Here is a 16029-nt window from a genome sequence, read left to right on the forward strand (position 1 = left end):
TAACCTCCTGTCATATATCCCAAATTTTATCTTTTCTTGCTGAAAACCTAAATCATTCTTCTTTCTTACTCTAATGCCAAATAAAGTGTAATCATTAATAACATATAGCTAATATTAAAAACAAACAAAAAAAAAAGGACTTCAATTTAGCTATAACAGCCATAGCTTTAGGGTGTTTTCAGGTGATTTCCCCAGAACAAAACAAATTCAAACACTCATATTTCATACAATCACATGATGCTTTTTTTTTTGAGATTGCTGTTTACCCCCAAATTGTTGCAATATACATTTTTAAAAACAATGATCTTCCTCTATAATCACAAAGCAAAACGAGATGCAGAATACTCATCATCATTACAGAAACGATTGTATACTTTTAACATAATATTCAGGTATTTTTAATGACTATCTTATACCAATTTTTAATTATATATACTAAATGTATACACTTACTAGTTGAAAAATATATTGGTTCTACCTACCTACTACTTTTAATATACAATACAACAACTCATGTCTTCTTCCTAATAGTACAATTCATAAGGACAGGAACACAAAAGATATGTTAAAGAAGTGAAGAAAGTATCAGAGAAATTTGCTCAGCCTTAGTTTCTCATCTCTTTATCGCTCCTTTATGCACATACTGCAATTGGCTGGTCCTCTTTCATTCCTCCTTCATCCCACCTAAAGAACTCTCAGACTTTAGAGCAAGGACAGGTATTCCCTATTATTTATTGTTGCTACTGAATTAGCTTAAATTACAAGGTGAAAAACAGAATGAAATGCTTAAGGTTAAGAATGATACACAAAAACTAAGGGAGAGAAAAGAAAAAAATATATGGAGAGTGGTTGTACCCCATCAATAATTATCTGGCAACTTTGGAGCAGAGGTTCTTATCTGGACTTAATATCATTAATATAGGGTCAAAAATTGAGAGTACAACTCTTCAATTATCAGGCTTTATGATTTTACTTTTTGAAATCAAGCTCAATTTCATCTCTCATTAGTTTAAAAAACAGTTCACTGTGAACAAGAGCTTCTTTCCCATCTGCACGTATGATAGTAGAAATGGCAAGGCTTTCTTAACTACCTGTGGAAGAACCAGAAGAGCAAAACAATTTTTCCTGCATTTATACTCATGATTCCTCTGGTCTCCCATGATGCCCTGCATAAACACAAACTTCATAGGAAACTGAGAGACTATACAATCAACAAAACAAAACAAAACAAAATAAAACAAATGTTAGCTTATCTCTCTGACTCTTCCCATACCATCCTCCCCAAACACACACAACAGAGAGAACAGTCTGTTGAGTTTGGGAAGGAGAGTAACCAAAGAAGATAAAGTGAGGGCTCACAGAACCCTTAATACTAAGTTAAAATTTTAACAGCATAGCATAAAGGTGTCAATCCATTCAACTTTAAACCCATTTGGGAAACCTTAAGCTCTTAACTTAAAAATATGGTAGTACTTCTTTAGTAACTATAACCTCTTTACATCCTCTTAATTGCTCATGCCAACGACTTTATTGCGTACTGCTTCTTGTAAGAAGTAAATCCAGGAACCATTCCATTTTATCTTAGACATAACATTTACTAGTTTTCCAAGCATGACAGAAATGGAAAAATATATATATTAGAACAAGAACAATGTATGTTAATTTCCACAATTTGTAATCCTTCTGTGAGCACTGTCTGATTCTATTAAAATTAACAAATTTAAGTTCAGTCCTATGCTTAGGAAAAAAAAAAAACCTAATGAGACTAATTTACAAAGTATACAAGAATATAATTTTATAATAAATCTTTCCAGTGTTTGCTATAACCACATTACATGAAATGTTTCCCTTCACAGAAACTCAGGACAGCTCTTATAAAATGGAACAAACTTTTCTGTGTTCATCTCTGGCAAGCAATGAACAAATACAATTTGCTCACAAAGGATTTAAAAGTGCTGCCCCAGGAGCAAGAACTACCCATTAACATGCTGTATGAATGAGTCTTGGTGAGTGGCAACTGTCTGGTACCTCTTCCTCTCTTCTGACACCAGTGAACCCATCTCATATAAAGCCTAAGAGAAAACTAAAGCCATTGCAGAAGTGAAATTCAGCATGCTCCACTCAAATACTTCTAAGGTAACCACTCTAAAACAAAATCAGCAGAATTCATCTCTTTTATCCAAAAAAATCCCCCCCAAACAAAAATAAAAACAAACAAAAAAAGCCCCCCCAAACCCCAACAAACCAAAGGGCAAATGCTGTTGTTCAATCATCAGAAAGACTTACAGAGGCAAAAATATGACAACAGCAATAATTCAAGTAAAGTATATGTGAAAATTGAAACACGCCACTTTCAAGTTAAGACAAAAGTGAAGGGGAGCTATGATCTTTATGTCAGAGTCAAAAAGCTTAGGCATTATCACCAAATGTTAATTCACTTTATAGTCATCAATGAGACTACTGTATGTAGTTTTGCACCTTGCGCTTGTAAAAGCAGATAAAATATTTAATATGTAATTTTACAATGTATTTTACCAGCTCAGCATACAGGTTGTATATAGATTATATCAAAGTAGTAGACAGTTAAGGGGCCTGTGCAAACCCTGCAAAAATAGTACTTCAGGTATCTGCTAATTTAAAAACAAAAAAAACAAAAAAAACAAAAAACAGTTTGCTGTTTAGAAGTGATACAATTCAAACTACCACAAAATACAAAGGGCTGCAAAAATGTATACCATTCCAACAACATATATAAGTTATTAAATAAAGATCTGATTTAAAAGAATATAAATGAAGCCTTTAAGTAGGTCTTTTCTACATGCATATTATTCCTTATTAAAGAAAAAAATATGTAAAAAGGCCATTGGTAATTGCTTTGTTAACATTTGTAGAAAAATGCCAATTCTCTGGTCACAAACTCCACTAAGTTTAGCACTTAAGGTCTCTGCAATGTTATAAACGTAATTTAAAATACTATTAATTCTATAATTCCATTGGTAAAATAATGTGACTTGGAATATGGCAGTCTTCATGTTGAGGGCAATGATCCACAGTTTGTTTGTTTAATCTCTTAAGTGTGATCAGTTATCCAGAAGAACAGCACCCTCCGCCACCGCTCTGGGCTTGAGGTTCATCATCAATAATCTGTACACCCCGCCTTGTGGCTCCTGGTTGACTGGAGCCATTGCCTTTTGCTCTCTCATCCACTTGTGCTGTTTCTATCATCCCTAAGAGAAGGAGAAAACAGAAATTTAAGACCACAATCTATGAATTTTCTCTCTCTATAATTTCAGTATGCCACCACAATAGCCATTTCTGACTTCCAACCAACAGGAAAACTAAATATAATGAACATTTTGTCAGCTCACTGAATAGCTTTTCCTGCAAGTTTAAAAAACTTAATAGCAACTGCATTTGTCCAGTTGCATAATGGCCACAGTGACATCAAGAGAGAGAAAAAGGTTTTACTTTGAACAAATGTCTGTATACAAGTAATACCCTCAAGATTTTCTAATATACTTGGCGATATGTCAAAGTTTGTATTATTTAGGGGTGCCTGGGTGACTCAATCAGTTTAGCACCTGCTTCAGCTCAGGTCATGATCTCATCATGGTTCATGAGTTTGAGCCCCGCATCGGGCTCTATGCTGACAATGCAGAGCCTGCTTGGGATTCTCTCTCTCCCATCTCTCTCTGCCCCTCCCTCATCACACCCTCTCTATCTCAAAGAAAAAAAAAAAAACTAAAAGAAAAAATTAATTAAAAAAAATAGTTCATATTATTCTAAGTACAACTGATATTTAGGGAACAAGATTTACTTGTCAACAAATAATGTAATACTTTTATGCAAATAATATTTGAAAGAATGAAAGAGTTTAAGATGAGGGAGGAAGAACAGAGCTGGAACACTCATACTATCTAACTTAAAGATATAGTACATAGTTACCCCAGTGGAGAGTGAGATATTGGTGAAAGGAGAGCTCTAAAGATCATGGAGCAGAGTCTGGAAATAGACCCCCACATATATACTCACTTGATTTTTTTTTTTTTTTAGTAAAAAAAAATTTTTTTTAACATTTATTCATTTTTGAGAGACCGAGAGAGACAGAGCACAAGAGGGGTGGTGGGGCAGAGAGAGAGGCAGACACAGAATCCAAAGCAGGCTCCAGGCTCTGAGCTGTCAGCACAGAGCCTGATGTGAGTGAGGCTCAAAGTCATGAACCATGAGATCATGACCTGAGCCAAAGTCAGAAACTTAACTGACTGAGCCACCCAGGCGCCCCTGGTCACTTGATTTTTGATGTACATGCCAAGATTATTCAATGAAGAAAGAATAATCTTTTCAAGAAACAGTATTAGAACTGAACATTTACATATAAAAAATAAACCTTGATCTATCTGTACCTCTGACCATATTCAAAAATTAAAAAATGAATTATGAACCTAGATGTAAAACATAAGGTGTGCACAGTTATCCAGAAATATCTAGAAAAAAAACATAGGAGGAAATCTCTGTAGGAAAAAAATCTTTGTGATTCTGATTTGGGCAAAGATTTCTCATATAAGACACAAAAACCACAAATCATAAAGAAAAAATGACAAATAAGACCTTATTAAAATTTAGAACTTCTGCTCTGAAGACACAGTTAAAAAATGAAAATATAAGGCACAGATTAGAAGTAAATATTCACAAAATACATAGCGGGAAAAACGAAGAAAGAAAAGAGGGAGTCCTTAGAACAATGGTTTCCAAATTTAGTTGTACAGGAAAATCCAACGAGATGAAATTAGAAAACATTACAAATTCTAACTTCTACTTATTTTTCTTCAACCTTTCAAAATCTCTATTTTTTGTTTTACAAAAATGTGTAAAATATATTAGTATTTCTGTATGTTCAATAGTTTTTAAACAAGCATATTAGAAATACTCAAATTTTTTTCTAGGAAGATATATGAAATTTATAACACTTCTAAGCTATAGAGCTAAAACCGTGGTACTCACAGTATGGTCTGGGGACCAGCATCATCGCCACACGGGTGCCTGTTACAAATGAAAAGCTCAGGCCCACACCAAACCGACTCTATCAAATATGTATTTTAACAAGATCCCCAAGCGATTGATATGTATACACAAGCAGCAAGAATACAAATAAACTCTCAAATTTCAGTGTGCATCACAATCATATGGAAAAATTGTTAAAACATAGATTTTAGGTACCACCTCCAGAGATTTTGAGTCAGTTGGTTTAGTAGGGCAAAAGAATCTTCATTTCTAAAAAATCTCAAGTGATACTGATGCTGTTGGTCAGGAGACCTCATTAGAGAATTAAAGCTCTACAAGAATTATGAATGACCTTCAGTTTTTTGTAAAACTGAAATTTACTCCAAAGTTTGTGTTTATGTCCATTTTTCTAGAGACAAAAACCATAGTTTCATCAAATTCTCAAGAGTGTGTGGTCCATAAATTAAGGAATATAATTTGACAAAATCATTTCAATCCAATATTCCACAGACTAGGGTTTTCCTAACTATGGTATACATTCTATTGGTGATAAACATTTTCCCTTCTCTCTTTTGAAAAACTTTTTAATCTGAAAAACTTCGAACATATATAAAAACAGAAAAAACAGCATAATGAAAATCCTTATGTCCATCATACAATTTCATCTATATTCAGCAAGCATCCCTAACACTATCTTTTTTTTTTTTTTTTTTTTTAACAATTTTTTTTTGAGAGACAGAATGAGACAGAGCACGAGCTGGGAGGGCCAGAGAGAGGGAGACCCAGAATCCGAAGCAGGCTCCAGGCTCTGAGCTTGTCAGCACAGAGCCCGACGCAGGGCTTGAATTTACAGCAGTTAAGATCATGACCTGAGCCGAAATCGAATGCTTAACTGACTGAGCCACCCAGGTGGCCCCCTACCACTATCTTGAATCAAATTCTAGACACATAATTTGATTTATAAATTATTTTAATAAGATCTCTAAAAAATAAGAACTCTTTTTTAAAAAGAACTTTTTTAGGGGTGCCTGGGTGGCTCAGTCGGTTGAGTGTCCGACTTCAGCTCAGGTCATGACCTCACAGCTCGTGAGTTCGAGCCCCGCGTCGGGCTCTGTTCTGACAGCTCAGAGCCTGGAGCCTGCTTCGGATTCTGTGTCTCCCTCTCTCTCTGCCCCTTACCCACTGGCATTCTGTCTCTGTCTCTCTCAAAAATAAATAAACATTAAAAAAAAAAATTTAAGTTAATATTCTGTAAAAAATAAATAAAATAAATAAAAAGAACTTTTTAAAAAAGCAGAATCACAATAACTATAATCACAACTTAAAATTTTTATAATTTTAAAAATAAAGAATAATTCAATTTACTTAAACTAAAAACAAACAAAACACTTCACCCATTTCTCCCCCCCCCCACCCCAAACCCCTGCCTCTCTGTTTTCTGTATCTATGAGATTGATTTTATTATTTACTTTTAGATTCTACATACAGGAGAGATCATGTTATTTATCTTTCTCTGACTTATTTCACTAGGATAATGCCCTCAAGGTCCATCCATGTTGTCACAAATGACAAGATGTTCATTCTTTTTTATGGCTAAATAACATTCCACTCTCTCTATATATACAGCACGTTTTCTTTATTCATTCACCCATTGATGGAAACTTAAGTTGTTTCCATATCTTGGCTATTGTAAATAATGCTGCAACGAATAAGGTTTATCTTCCCATGTTAATGTTTCTGTTTTCTTCCACTTACTATCCAGGAGTAGAACTGCTGAATCATGTCATAGTTCTATTTGTAATTTTTTTAAGAATTCCATACTGTTTTCCCTAGTGGCTGGACACATTTACATTCTACCAATAGTGCACAAGCGTTCTCTTTTCTTCACATCCTCACTAACACTTGTTTCTAGCCATTCATTCTAATAGGTATGAAGTATTATCTCATCTCATAAGTTTTGGTTTGTATTTCCCTGATAATTAATGATACAGAACATCTCTTCATGTACCTATTGGCCAACTCTGTGTCTTCTTTGGAAAAATGTTTATTCAGACCTTTGACCAATTTTTTAATTGGATTCTCTGTAAGGTTTTCTTTTTAATCTATTGAGTTGCAGGAGTTCTTTATATATTTTGGACATTAGCCCCTTATGAGACATGATTTGCAAACACTTGCTCCCATTTGGTAGGTTGCCTTTTTATTTTGCTGATGGTTTTCTTTGCTGGACAGAAGCCTTTTAGTTTGATGTAGTCTAATGTCTCTTTTTGCTCTTGTTGCATTTGCTCTTGCTGTCAGATTAAAAAAAATCATTGCTAAGACCTATGTCAAGGAGCTTACTGCCTATGTTTTCTTCTAGGAGTTTCAGGTCTTAGGCTTAACTCTTAAATTCATTTAAATTAATTTTTGTCTATGGTGTAGAATAGTGGTCCAGGTTCATTCATTTATATGGGACTGTCCAATTTCCCCAACACCATTTATTGAAGAGACAGTCCTTTCCTAGCTATATATTCTTGGCTCCTTTGTCGTAAGCTAATTGACCATATATGAATGAGTTTATTTCTGGGCTCTGCATTATTTCCCATTGATCTGTGTGTATTTTTCTGTCACTGTTTTACTATAGCTGTTTTACTATAGCTCTGTAATATAGTTGAAAATCAGGGAGTGTGATCCTCTAGCTTTGTTCCTCATCTCAAGATTTCTTTGGCTATTCAGGGTCCTTTATGGTTCTATACAAATTTTAGGGTTAGGTATTCTCCTTCTACGAAAAATGCCATTGTAATTTTTTTAAATGTTTATTTATTTTTGAAAGGGTGCAAGTGGGGGGAGGGGCAGAGAGAGAAGGGGACAGAGGATCTGAAGTGGGCTCTGTGCTGACAGCAGAGAGCCTAATGCAGGGCTTAAACTCACAAGCTGGGAGATCATGACCTGAGCTGAAGTCGACTGAGCTATCTAGGTGCCCCACCATTGTAATTTTGATAAGGACTGCACTGAATCTGTTTTGACTAGTATGGCATTTAATAATATTAATTCTTCTAGCCTATGAGCATGGAATATCTTTCCATTTATTTGTCTTCAATTTCTTTCTTTAATGTTTTATAGTTTTCAACATATAAGTCTTTCACCTCATTTTCATGAAATTCATTCCTATGCATTTTATCATTCTTTTAATGTTCATTTTTGAGAGAGAGAGAGAGAGACAGAGACAGAGACAGAGATAGAACGCAAGTTGGGGAGAGGCAGAGAGAGAGGGACACACAGAATACAAAATAGGCTCCAGGCTCTGAGCTGTCAGCACAGAGCCCGATGCAGGGCTCAAACTCAGAAACTGTGAGATCACCTGAGCTGAGGTCAGACACTTAACTGACTGAGCCACCCAGGCGCCTGTATTTTATCATTTCTGATGTAACTGCAAATGGGATTGTTTTCTTAATTTCTCTTTCTGATAGTTCATTATTAGTGTCTAGAAACACAACTGATTTTTGCTTATTGATTTCTTATATCCTACAATGAACTATATTTGCTTATTAGTTCTAACAGTTTTTTGATGGGAGTCTTTAAGGGTTTTCTATATATAATATTATCTGCAAATACTGACAGTTTTACTTCTTCCTTTCTAACCATATGCCTTTTGTTTCTTTTTCTTTGCCTAACTGCTCTGACTAGGACTTACAATACTATGTTGAATAAAAGTGGCAAAAGTGAGCATCCCTTGTCTTGTTCCTGATCTTAAAGGAAATGCTTTCAGTTTTTCTCCATTGAGTATGATGCTAGTTGTGGGTTTGTTGCATATGGCCTTTATTATGTTAAGGTACATTCCCTCTATACCCACTTGGTTAAGAAGTTTTTTTTATCATAAATGGATGCTGAATTTTGTCAAATACTTCTCTTGCATCTACTGAAATGATCATATGATTTTATCCTTCATTTTGTTAACATGGTGTAGCACAATGACTAAGTTATGGATGTTGAACCATCCTTGCATCCCTGGAATAAATCCCATTTGATCATGGTGTTATGATCTTTCCAGTGTATTGCTGAATTCAGTTTACTAATATTTTGTTGAGGGTTTTTGCATTTATGTTCATCAAGGATACTGGCCTGTAATTTTCTTTTCTTGTGGTGTCCCTGTCTGGCTTTGGTGTCAGGGTAATGCTTGCTTTGCAAAATGAGTTTGGAGGAGTTTCCTTCTTTTCTACTTTTTGGAAGAATTTGAGAAGGACTGGTATTCTTTGAATGTTTAGTAGAACATTCTTTGAATGTTTAGTAGAATTCACCAGTGAAGCCATCTGGTCCTGGATTTCTGTTTGTTGGGAGGTTTTTGATTACTGATTCAATCTCCTTACTAGTAATCAGTCTGTTCAGAATTTATATTTCATCATGATTCATTATTGGTAGGTTATATATTTCTAGGAATTTGTTGATGTCTTCTAGGTTGTCCAATTTATTGGCATATAATTGTTCACAGTAGTGTCTCGTGATCCTTTGTATTTCTGTGGTATCAGTTGTAAAGTGTCTGCTTTCACATCTTCCTCCCTCCCTCTCCTTCCTTCCTTCCTCCCCTCCTCCCTCGCTGCCTCCTTTCCTCCCCTTCCTTCCTGCTTCCCTCCCTCCCCTTCCTCCCTCCCTCCCCTCCTTCCTTAAACAAGGGGTTCGACATTCAATCCATCTGGGAAATGCTGGTTCTTCTCCTTTAATGTCTATTTATTTGGAGAGAGAAAGTGTGACTGGAGCAGGGGCAGAGAGAGAGGAGAGAGAGACAAAGAATCCCAAGCAGTCTCCATGCTGTCAGCACAGAGCCCTACATGGGTCTCAAACTCACGAACTGTGTATCATGATCTGAACTAAAATCAAGAGCTGGACACTTAATCAACTGAGCCACCCAGGCACCCATCCACTTTCATTTTTATTTATTTGAGCACTCTTTGTTTTTGGTGAGTCTAACTAAAGTTTTTAAAATTTTATCTTTAGGGGCGCCTGGGTGGCGCAGTCGGTTAAGCGTCCGACTTCAGCCAGGTCACGATCTCACGGTCCGTGAGTTCGAGCCCCGCGTCAGGCTCTGGGCTGATGGCTCGGAGCCTGGAGCCTGTCTCCGATTCTGTGTCTCCCTCTCTCTCTGTCCCTCCCCCGTTCATGCTCTGTCTCTCTCTGTCCCACAAATAAATAAACGTTGAAAAAAAAATTAAAAAAAAAAAATAAAATAAAATAAAATTTTATCTTTAAAGAACTAGCTCTTAGTTTCATTGATCTTTTTTCTTTCTTTTTTTTTTTTTTGTCTCTGCTTCATTTATTTCTACTCCAATTTTTGTTGTTCCCTTTCTTCCCCTAATTTTGGGCTTTGTTCTTCTTTTTCTAGTTCCTTGATATATAAAGTCATGTTGTTTCTTTGTGATTTTTTTAAAGTTTTATTTATTTATTTTTTGTAATATCTACTCCCAACATGGGGCTCAAACTCACAACGCTGAGACTGAGTCACATGCTCTTCCAACGGAGACAGCCAGGCATCCCTATATGAGACTCTTTTTGATTCCTGAGTTAGGTATCGCTATAAACTTCCCTCTTAGAACTGCTTTTCCTACATCTTATAAAGTTTGGTATGTTACATTTACATTTTTGTTTATCTAAAAGTATATTTTTATTTCTCTTGATTTCTTCTTCGCCTTGCTGGCTGTTCATTAGCATGCTGTTTATTCTCCACGTATTTGTGAAATTTTCAGTTTTCTTTGTGTAGCTAATTTCTAATTTTATACCATTGTGGTTGGAAAAGATGCTTGATATTTCAGTCCTCTTGAATTTATTAAGACTTGTTTTGTGGCATGATATACAATCTTGGAAAGTGTTCCAGGTGAACTTGGGAAAAATGTGCATTGTGTTGCTTTTGGATAGAATGTCCTCTAAAAACCTGTTAAGTACATCTGATTTAACATGTCATTTAAGGCCAATGTTTCCTTACTGCTTTTCTGTCTGCATATGTATCCATTGATGTAAATGGGGAATTAAAGTCCCCCACCATTATTTTTATTGTTATTTCTTTCTTTAGGTCTGTTGATATTTGCTTTATATATTTAGGTGCTCCTGTGTTGGGTGCACAAATATTACAAATGTCTTATCTTCTTGTTGGAATGATCCCTTTATCATTTATGCAATGCCACTGTCTCTTATTACAGTCTTTGTTTTAAATTCTATTTTGTCTGATATATGAATAGCTACTTCAACTTTCTTTTGGTTTCCGTTTACATGGAATGTCTTTTTTCATCCCTTCACTTTCAGTCTGTGTGTATCCTTACATCTAAACTGATACTAACAAACCGGATCCAACAATACATGAAAACAATTATTCACCATAATCAAGAGGGATTTATTCCTGGGATGCAGAGCTGGTTCAATATCTACAAATTAATCAATGTGATACACCACATTAAGAAAAAAAAAGGATAAGAACCACAATGATCCTCTCAATAGACGCAGAAAAAACCCTCAAGAAAGTAGGAATGGAAGGAACATTCCTCAACATCATAAAGGCCATATACAAAAGACCCACAGCTAACATCATCCTCAATGGGGAGAAACTGAGAGCTTTCCCCCTAAGGTCAGGGACACGACAGGGATGTCCACTCTCACTGCTGTTGCTCAACATAGTGTTGGAAGTCCTAGCCACAGCAATCAGACAACAAAAAGAAATAAAAGACATCCAAACTGGCAAGGAAGAAGTCAAACTTTCACTCTTTACAGATGATATGATACTCTATGTGGAAAACCCAAAAGACTCCACACAAAAAACTGCTAGAACTCATACATGAATTCAGCAAAGTTGCAGGATATAAAATACAGAAATTGGTTACATTTCCATACACCCATAATGAAGCAGCAGAAAGAGAAATCAAGGAATCTGTTCCATTTACAGTTGTGCCAAAAACCATAAAATACCTAGGAATAACCCTAACCAAAGTGGTAAAAGATCTACACACTGAAAAGTATAGAAAGCTTATGAAAGAAATTGAAGAAGACACAAAGAAATGGAAAAACATTCCACACTGATGGATTGGGAAAAAAAAAATATTGTTAAAATATTACCCATAATGGGGCGCCTGGATGGCGCAGTCGGTTAAGCGTCCGACTTCAGCCAGGTCACGATCTCGCGGTCCGTGAGTTCGAGCCCCGCGTCAGGCTCTGGGCTGATGGCTCGGAGCCTGGAGCCTGTTTCCGATTCTGTGTCTCCCTCTCTCTCTGCCCCTCCCCCGTTCATGCTCTGTCTCTCTCTGTCCCAAAAATAAAAAAATAAAAAACGTTGAAAAAAAAAAAAAATTTAAAAAAAAAAAAAATATTACCCATACTACCAAAGCAATCTACATATTCAATGCAATCCCTATCAAAATAATACCAGCATTCTTCACAGAACTAGAACAAACAGTCCTAAAATTCATATGGAACCAGAAAAGACCTTGAATAGCCAAAGGAATGTTGAAAAAAGAAAACCAAAGCTGAAGGCATCACAATTCCGGACTTCAAGCTACATTACAAAGCTGTAATCATCAAGACAGTATGGTACTGGCAAAAAAGCAGACACATTAGATCAATGGAACAGAATAGAGAACCCAGAAATGGGCCCACAAATATATGGCCAACTGATCTGCAACAAAGCAGGAAAGGATATCCAATGGGAAAAAGACAGTCTCATCAGCAAATGGTGTTGGGAAAACTGGACAGTGTGACATGCAGAATGAACCTGGACCACTTTCTTACACCATACACAAAAATAAACTCAAAATGGACAAAAGACCTAAACAAATGTAAGATAGGAAGTCATCAAAGTCCTAGAGGAGAAAATAGGCAACAACCTCTTGACCTCAGCCGCACCAACTTCTTACCTGACATGTCACCCACAGGCAAGGGAAGGAAACAAAAGCAAAAATGAACTATTAGGACCTTATCAAGATAAAAAGCCTTCATGCAGTGAAGGAAACAATCAGCAAAACTAAAAGGCAAATGACAGAATGGGAGAAGATATTTGCAAATGGCATACTAGATAAAGGGTTAGTATACAAAATCTGTAATGAACTCCTCAAAGTCAATACCCAAAAATAAATAATCCAGTGAAGAAATAGACAAAAGACATGACTAGACACTTTCCAAAGAAGACATCCAGATGACTAACAGACACATGAAAAAATGCTCAACATCACTCATCATCAGGGAAATACTAATCAAAACCACATTGAGATACCACCTCACACCTGTCAGAATGGCTAAAATTAACAACTCAGGCAACAACAGATGTTGGTGAGATGCAGAGAAAAGGGAACCCTTTTGCACTGCTGGTGGGAATGCAAACTGGTGCAGCCATTCTGGAAAACAGTATGGAGATTCCTCAAAACATTAAAAATAGAACTACCCTATGACCCAGCAATTGCACTACTAGGTATTTATCCAAAGGTTCCAAAAATACTGATTTGAAGGGCCACAGGCACCCCAATGTTTATAGCAGCACTATCGACCGCAGTCAAATCATGGAAAGAGCCCAAATGTCCATCAACTGATGAATGGATAAAGAAGATGTGGTGTATACACACACACACACACACAATGGAATACTGATCAAAAAGAATGAAATCTTGCCATTTGCAACAATGTGAATGGAAGAGTGTATTATGCTAAGTGAAATAAGTCAATCAGAGAAAAGCAGTATCATATTCCACTCAAATGTGGAATTTGAGAAACTCAACAGATGATCATAGGGGAAGGGAGGGAAAAGTAAGATAAAAACAGAGAGGGAGGCAAACCATAAGAAACTCTTAAATATAGAGAACAAACTGAGGTTTGGAGGGATGGTGGATGGAGGGATAGGCTAAATGGGTGAGAGTCATTAAAGACAGCACTTGTTGTGATGAGCACTAGGCGTTATATGTAAGTGATGAATCATGAATTTCTACTCCTGAAATTATTACACTGTATGTTAACTTGGATTTAAATTAAAAATAAGTAAAAATAAATAAATAAACCGAGTCTCTTATAGGCAGCATATACATGGGTCTGGTTTTTTTTTTTTTAAGACCTCTTTTTTTTTTTAAGTTTATTTATTTTGAGAGAGTGTGTGCCCACACGTGTGAGTGGGAGAGGGGCAAAGAGAGAGATAGAGAGAGAATCTCAAGCAGGTGCCACACTTTCAGTGCAGAGCCTAACCCATGCCTTGATCCCGTGAACCATGAGATCATGACCTGAGCTGAATCGAGTCAATGCTTAACCAACTGAGCCACCCAGGCACCCTGGTCTTGTTTTTTTTAATCCGCTCAAGCCATTCTATGTCTTTTGACTTGAGAACCTAGTCCATTTACATTTAAAGTAGTTATAGGTATGTTTACTGCCATTCTATTTTTTAGCTGTTTTTGTAATTCCTCTTTGTTTCTTTCTTCTTCTCTTGCTCTTTCCTTTGAGGTTTGATGACATACTTCAGTGGTATGCTCATATTCCTTTGTCTTTATCTTTTGTATATTTACTATAGGTTTTTGTTTTGTGGTTACAAAGAGGCTTACATATAACAGCTTGTGTCTATAATAATTTATTTTAAGTTGATAACATCTTAAAAAAAATTTTTTAATGTTTATTTATTTTTGAGAGAGGAAGAGACAGCATAAGCAGGAAGAGGCAGAGAGAGAGGGAGACAAAGAATACAAAGCAGGCTCCAGGCTCTGCGCTATCAGCACAGAGCCTTACGCAGGGCTCGAACTCATGAACCGTGAGATCATGATCTGAACCAAAGTCAGACACTTAACCAACTGAGCACCCAGGCACCCTGTTAAGTTGATAACATCTTAAACTTGATCCTACTGTAATGCTCAACATTATTACTCCCCTATGTTTCTGATGTCATGTTTTACATCTTTTCATCTTACGTATACCTCAACTAATTATCACAATTATGGTTATCTTTACTACTTTTGTCTTCTAACTTTCACACTAACTTTATAATCAGTTAATATACTACCTTTACTATTCACCTTCCAGTGAGATTTCATCTCTTATGTGTATTCCTGCTACTAATTAGCACCCTTCCTTTTCAGATATAAGAAGTCCCTTCAACATATCTTTAAGGCAAGTTTGGTGGTGATGAACGTTAGCTTTTGCTTGTCTGGAAAATCCTTTATCTCTCCTTCACTTCTGAATGATACTTTTGCCAGGTAGAGAATTTTTGGTTGGAAGGTTTTTTACTTACAGTATTTTGAACATATCATGCCACTCCTTCTGCCCTGTGAAACTGCTGCTGAAAAGTCTGCTGATAATCTTATGGGGATTGCCCTGTATGTAACAAGTTGTTTTTGTCTTGCCCCTTTTAATAGTCTCTCCTTGTCTTTTGACATTTTAATTATAATGTATCTTCAGTGTGGATCACTTTAGGTTTCTCTTATTTGGAACTCTCTGGGCTTCCTGCACTTGGATGTCTGTTTCCTTACCCAGGTTGGGAAGTTTTTAGCCATTATTTCCTCAAATAAGATTTCTGCCCCCCTTCTCTCTCTCTCTCTTCTTCTGGGATCCCTAGAATGCGAATGTTAGACTGCTTGATATTGTTCCATAAATGCCTTAAACTATCTTCACCTTTTTTCACGTTTTTTCTTTTTGCGGCTCTGACTGGGTGTCACTGCCTTGTCTTTGAGTTGACTGATCATTTCTTCTGCTTCATCTAGGCTGATGTTGAATACCTTTGGTGTATTTTTCAGTTCATTTACTGTTTTCTTCAGCTCTGACTTCTATTTGTTGTATCTTCCATCTCCTGTTGAAATTGTGAGGATCTTTATAACCATTACTCTGAATTCTTTGTAAGGTAAATTACTTACCTCTGTCTTATTCAGGTTTTTCCCTGAGGTTTTATCTTGTTCTTTCATTTGGAACATATTCCTGTTTCTTCATTTTGTGTGACTCTCCATGTTGCTTTCTGCATAGTAAATGGAACAGGCTGCTTCTCCAAGCAGCCTATTGTATTTTTAATAGCTCCCAGTAGTTGAGGATGTGCCAAGATGTATCAGTGTCCCAAATGGG

The 16029-nt window shown here is 36.2% G+C and overlaps 1 protein-coding gene across 1 annotated transcript in view; it reads right to left on the reverse strand.

Annotated features, from left to right (window-relative positions):
* Positions 1 to 220: 220 nt before the first annotated feature.
* The window catches only part of RAB21 (RAB21, member RAS oncogene family), a 43916-nt gene continuing 28107 nt past the window's right edge, over positions 221 to 16029 (reverse strand). Inside the window, exon 7 of the mRNA XM_058742029.1 lies at positions 221 to 3227. Within this exon, the coding sequence (XP_058598012.1) occupies positions 3085 to 3227 (143 nt within the window). The 3' untranslated portion in view covers positions 221 to 3084. The remainder of the gene's footprint in view (positions 3228 to 16029) is intronic.

The sequence above is a fragment of the Neofelis nebulosa genome, chromosome 8, assembly GCF_028018385.1.
Source record: "Neofelis nebulosa isolate mNeoNeb1 chromosome 8, mNeoNeb1.pri, whole genome shotgun sequence".
Classification (NCBI taxonomy): Eukaryota; Metazoa; Chordata; class Mammalia; order Carnivora; family Felidae; genus Neofelis; species Neofelis nebulosa.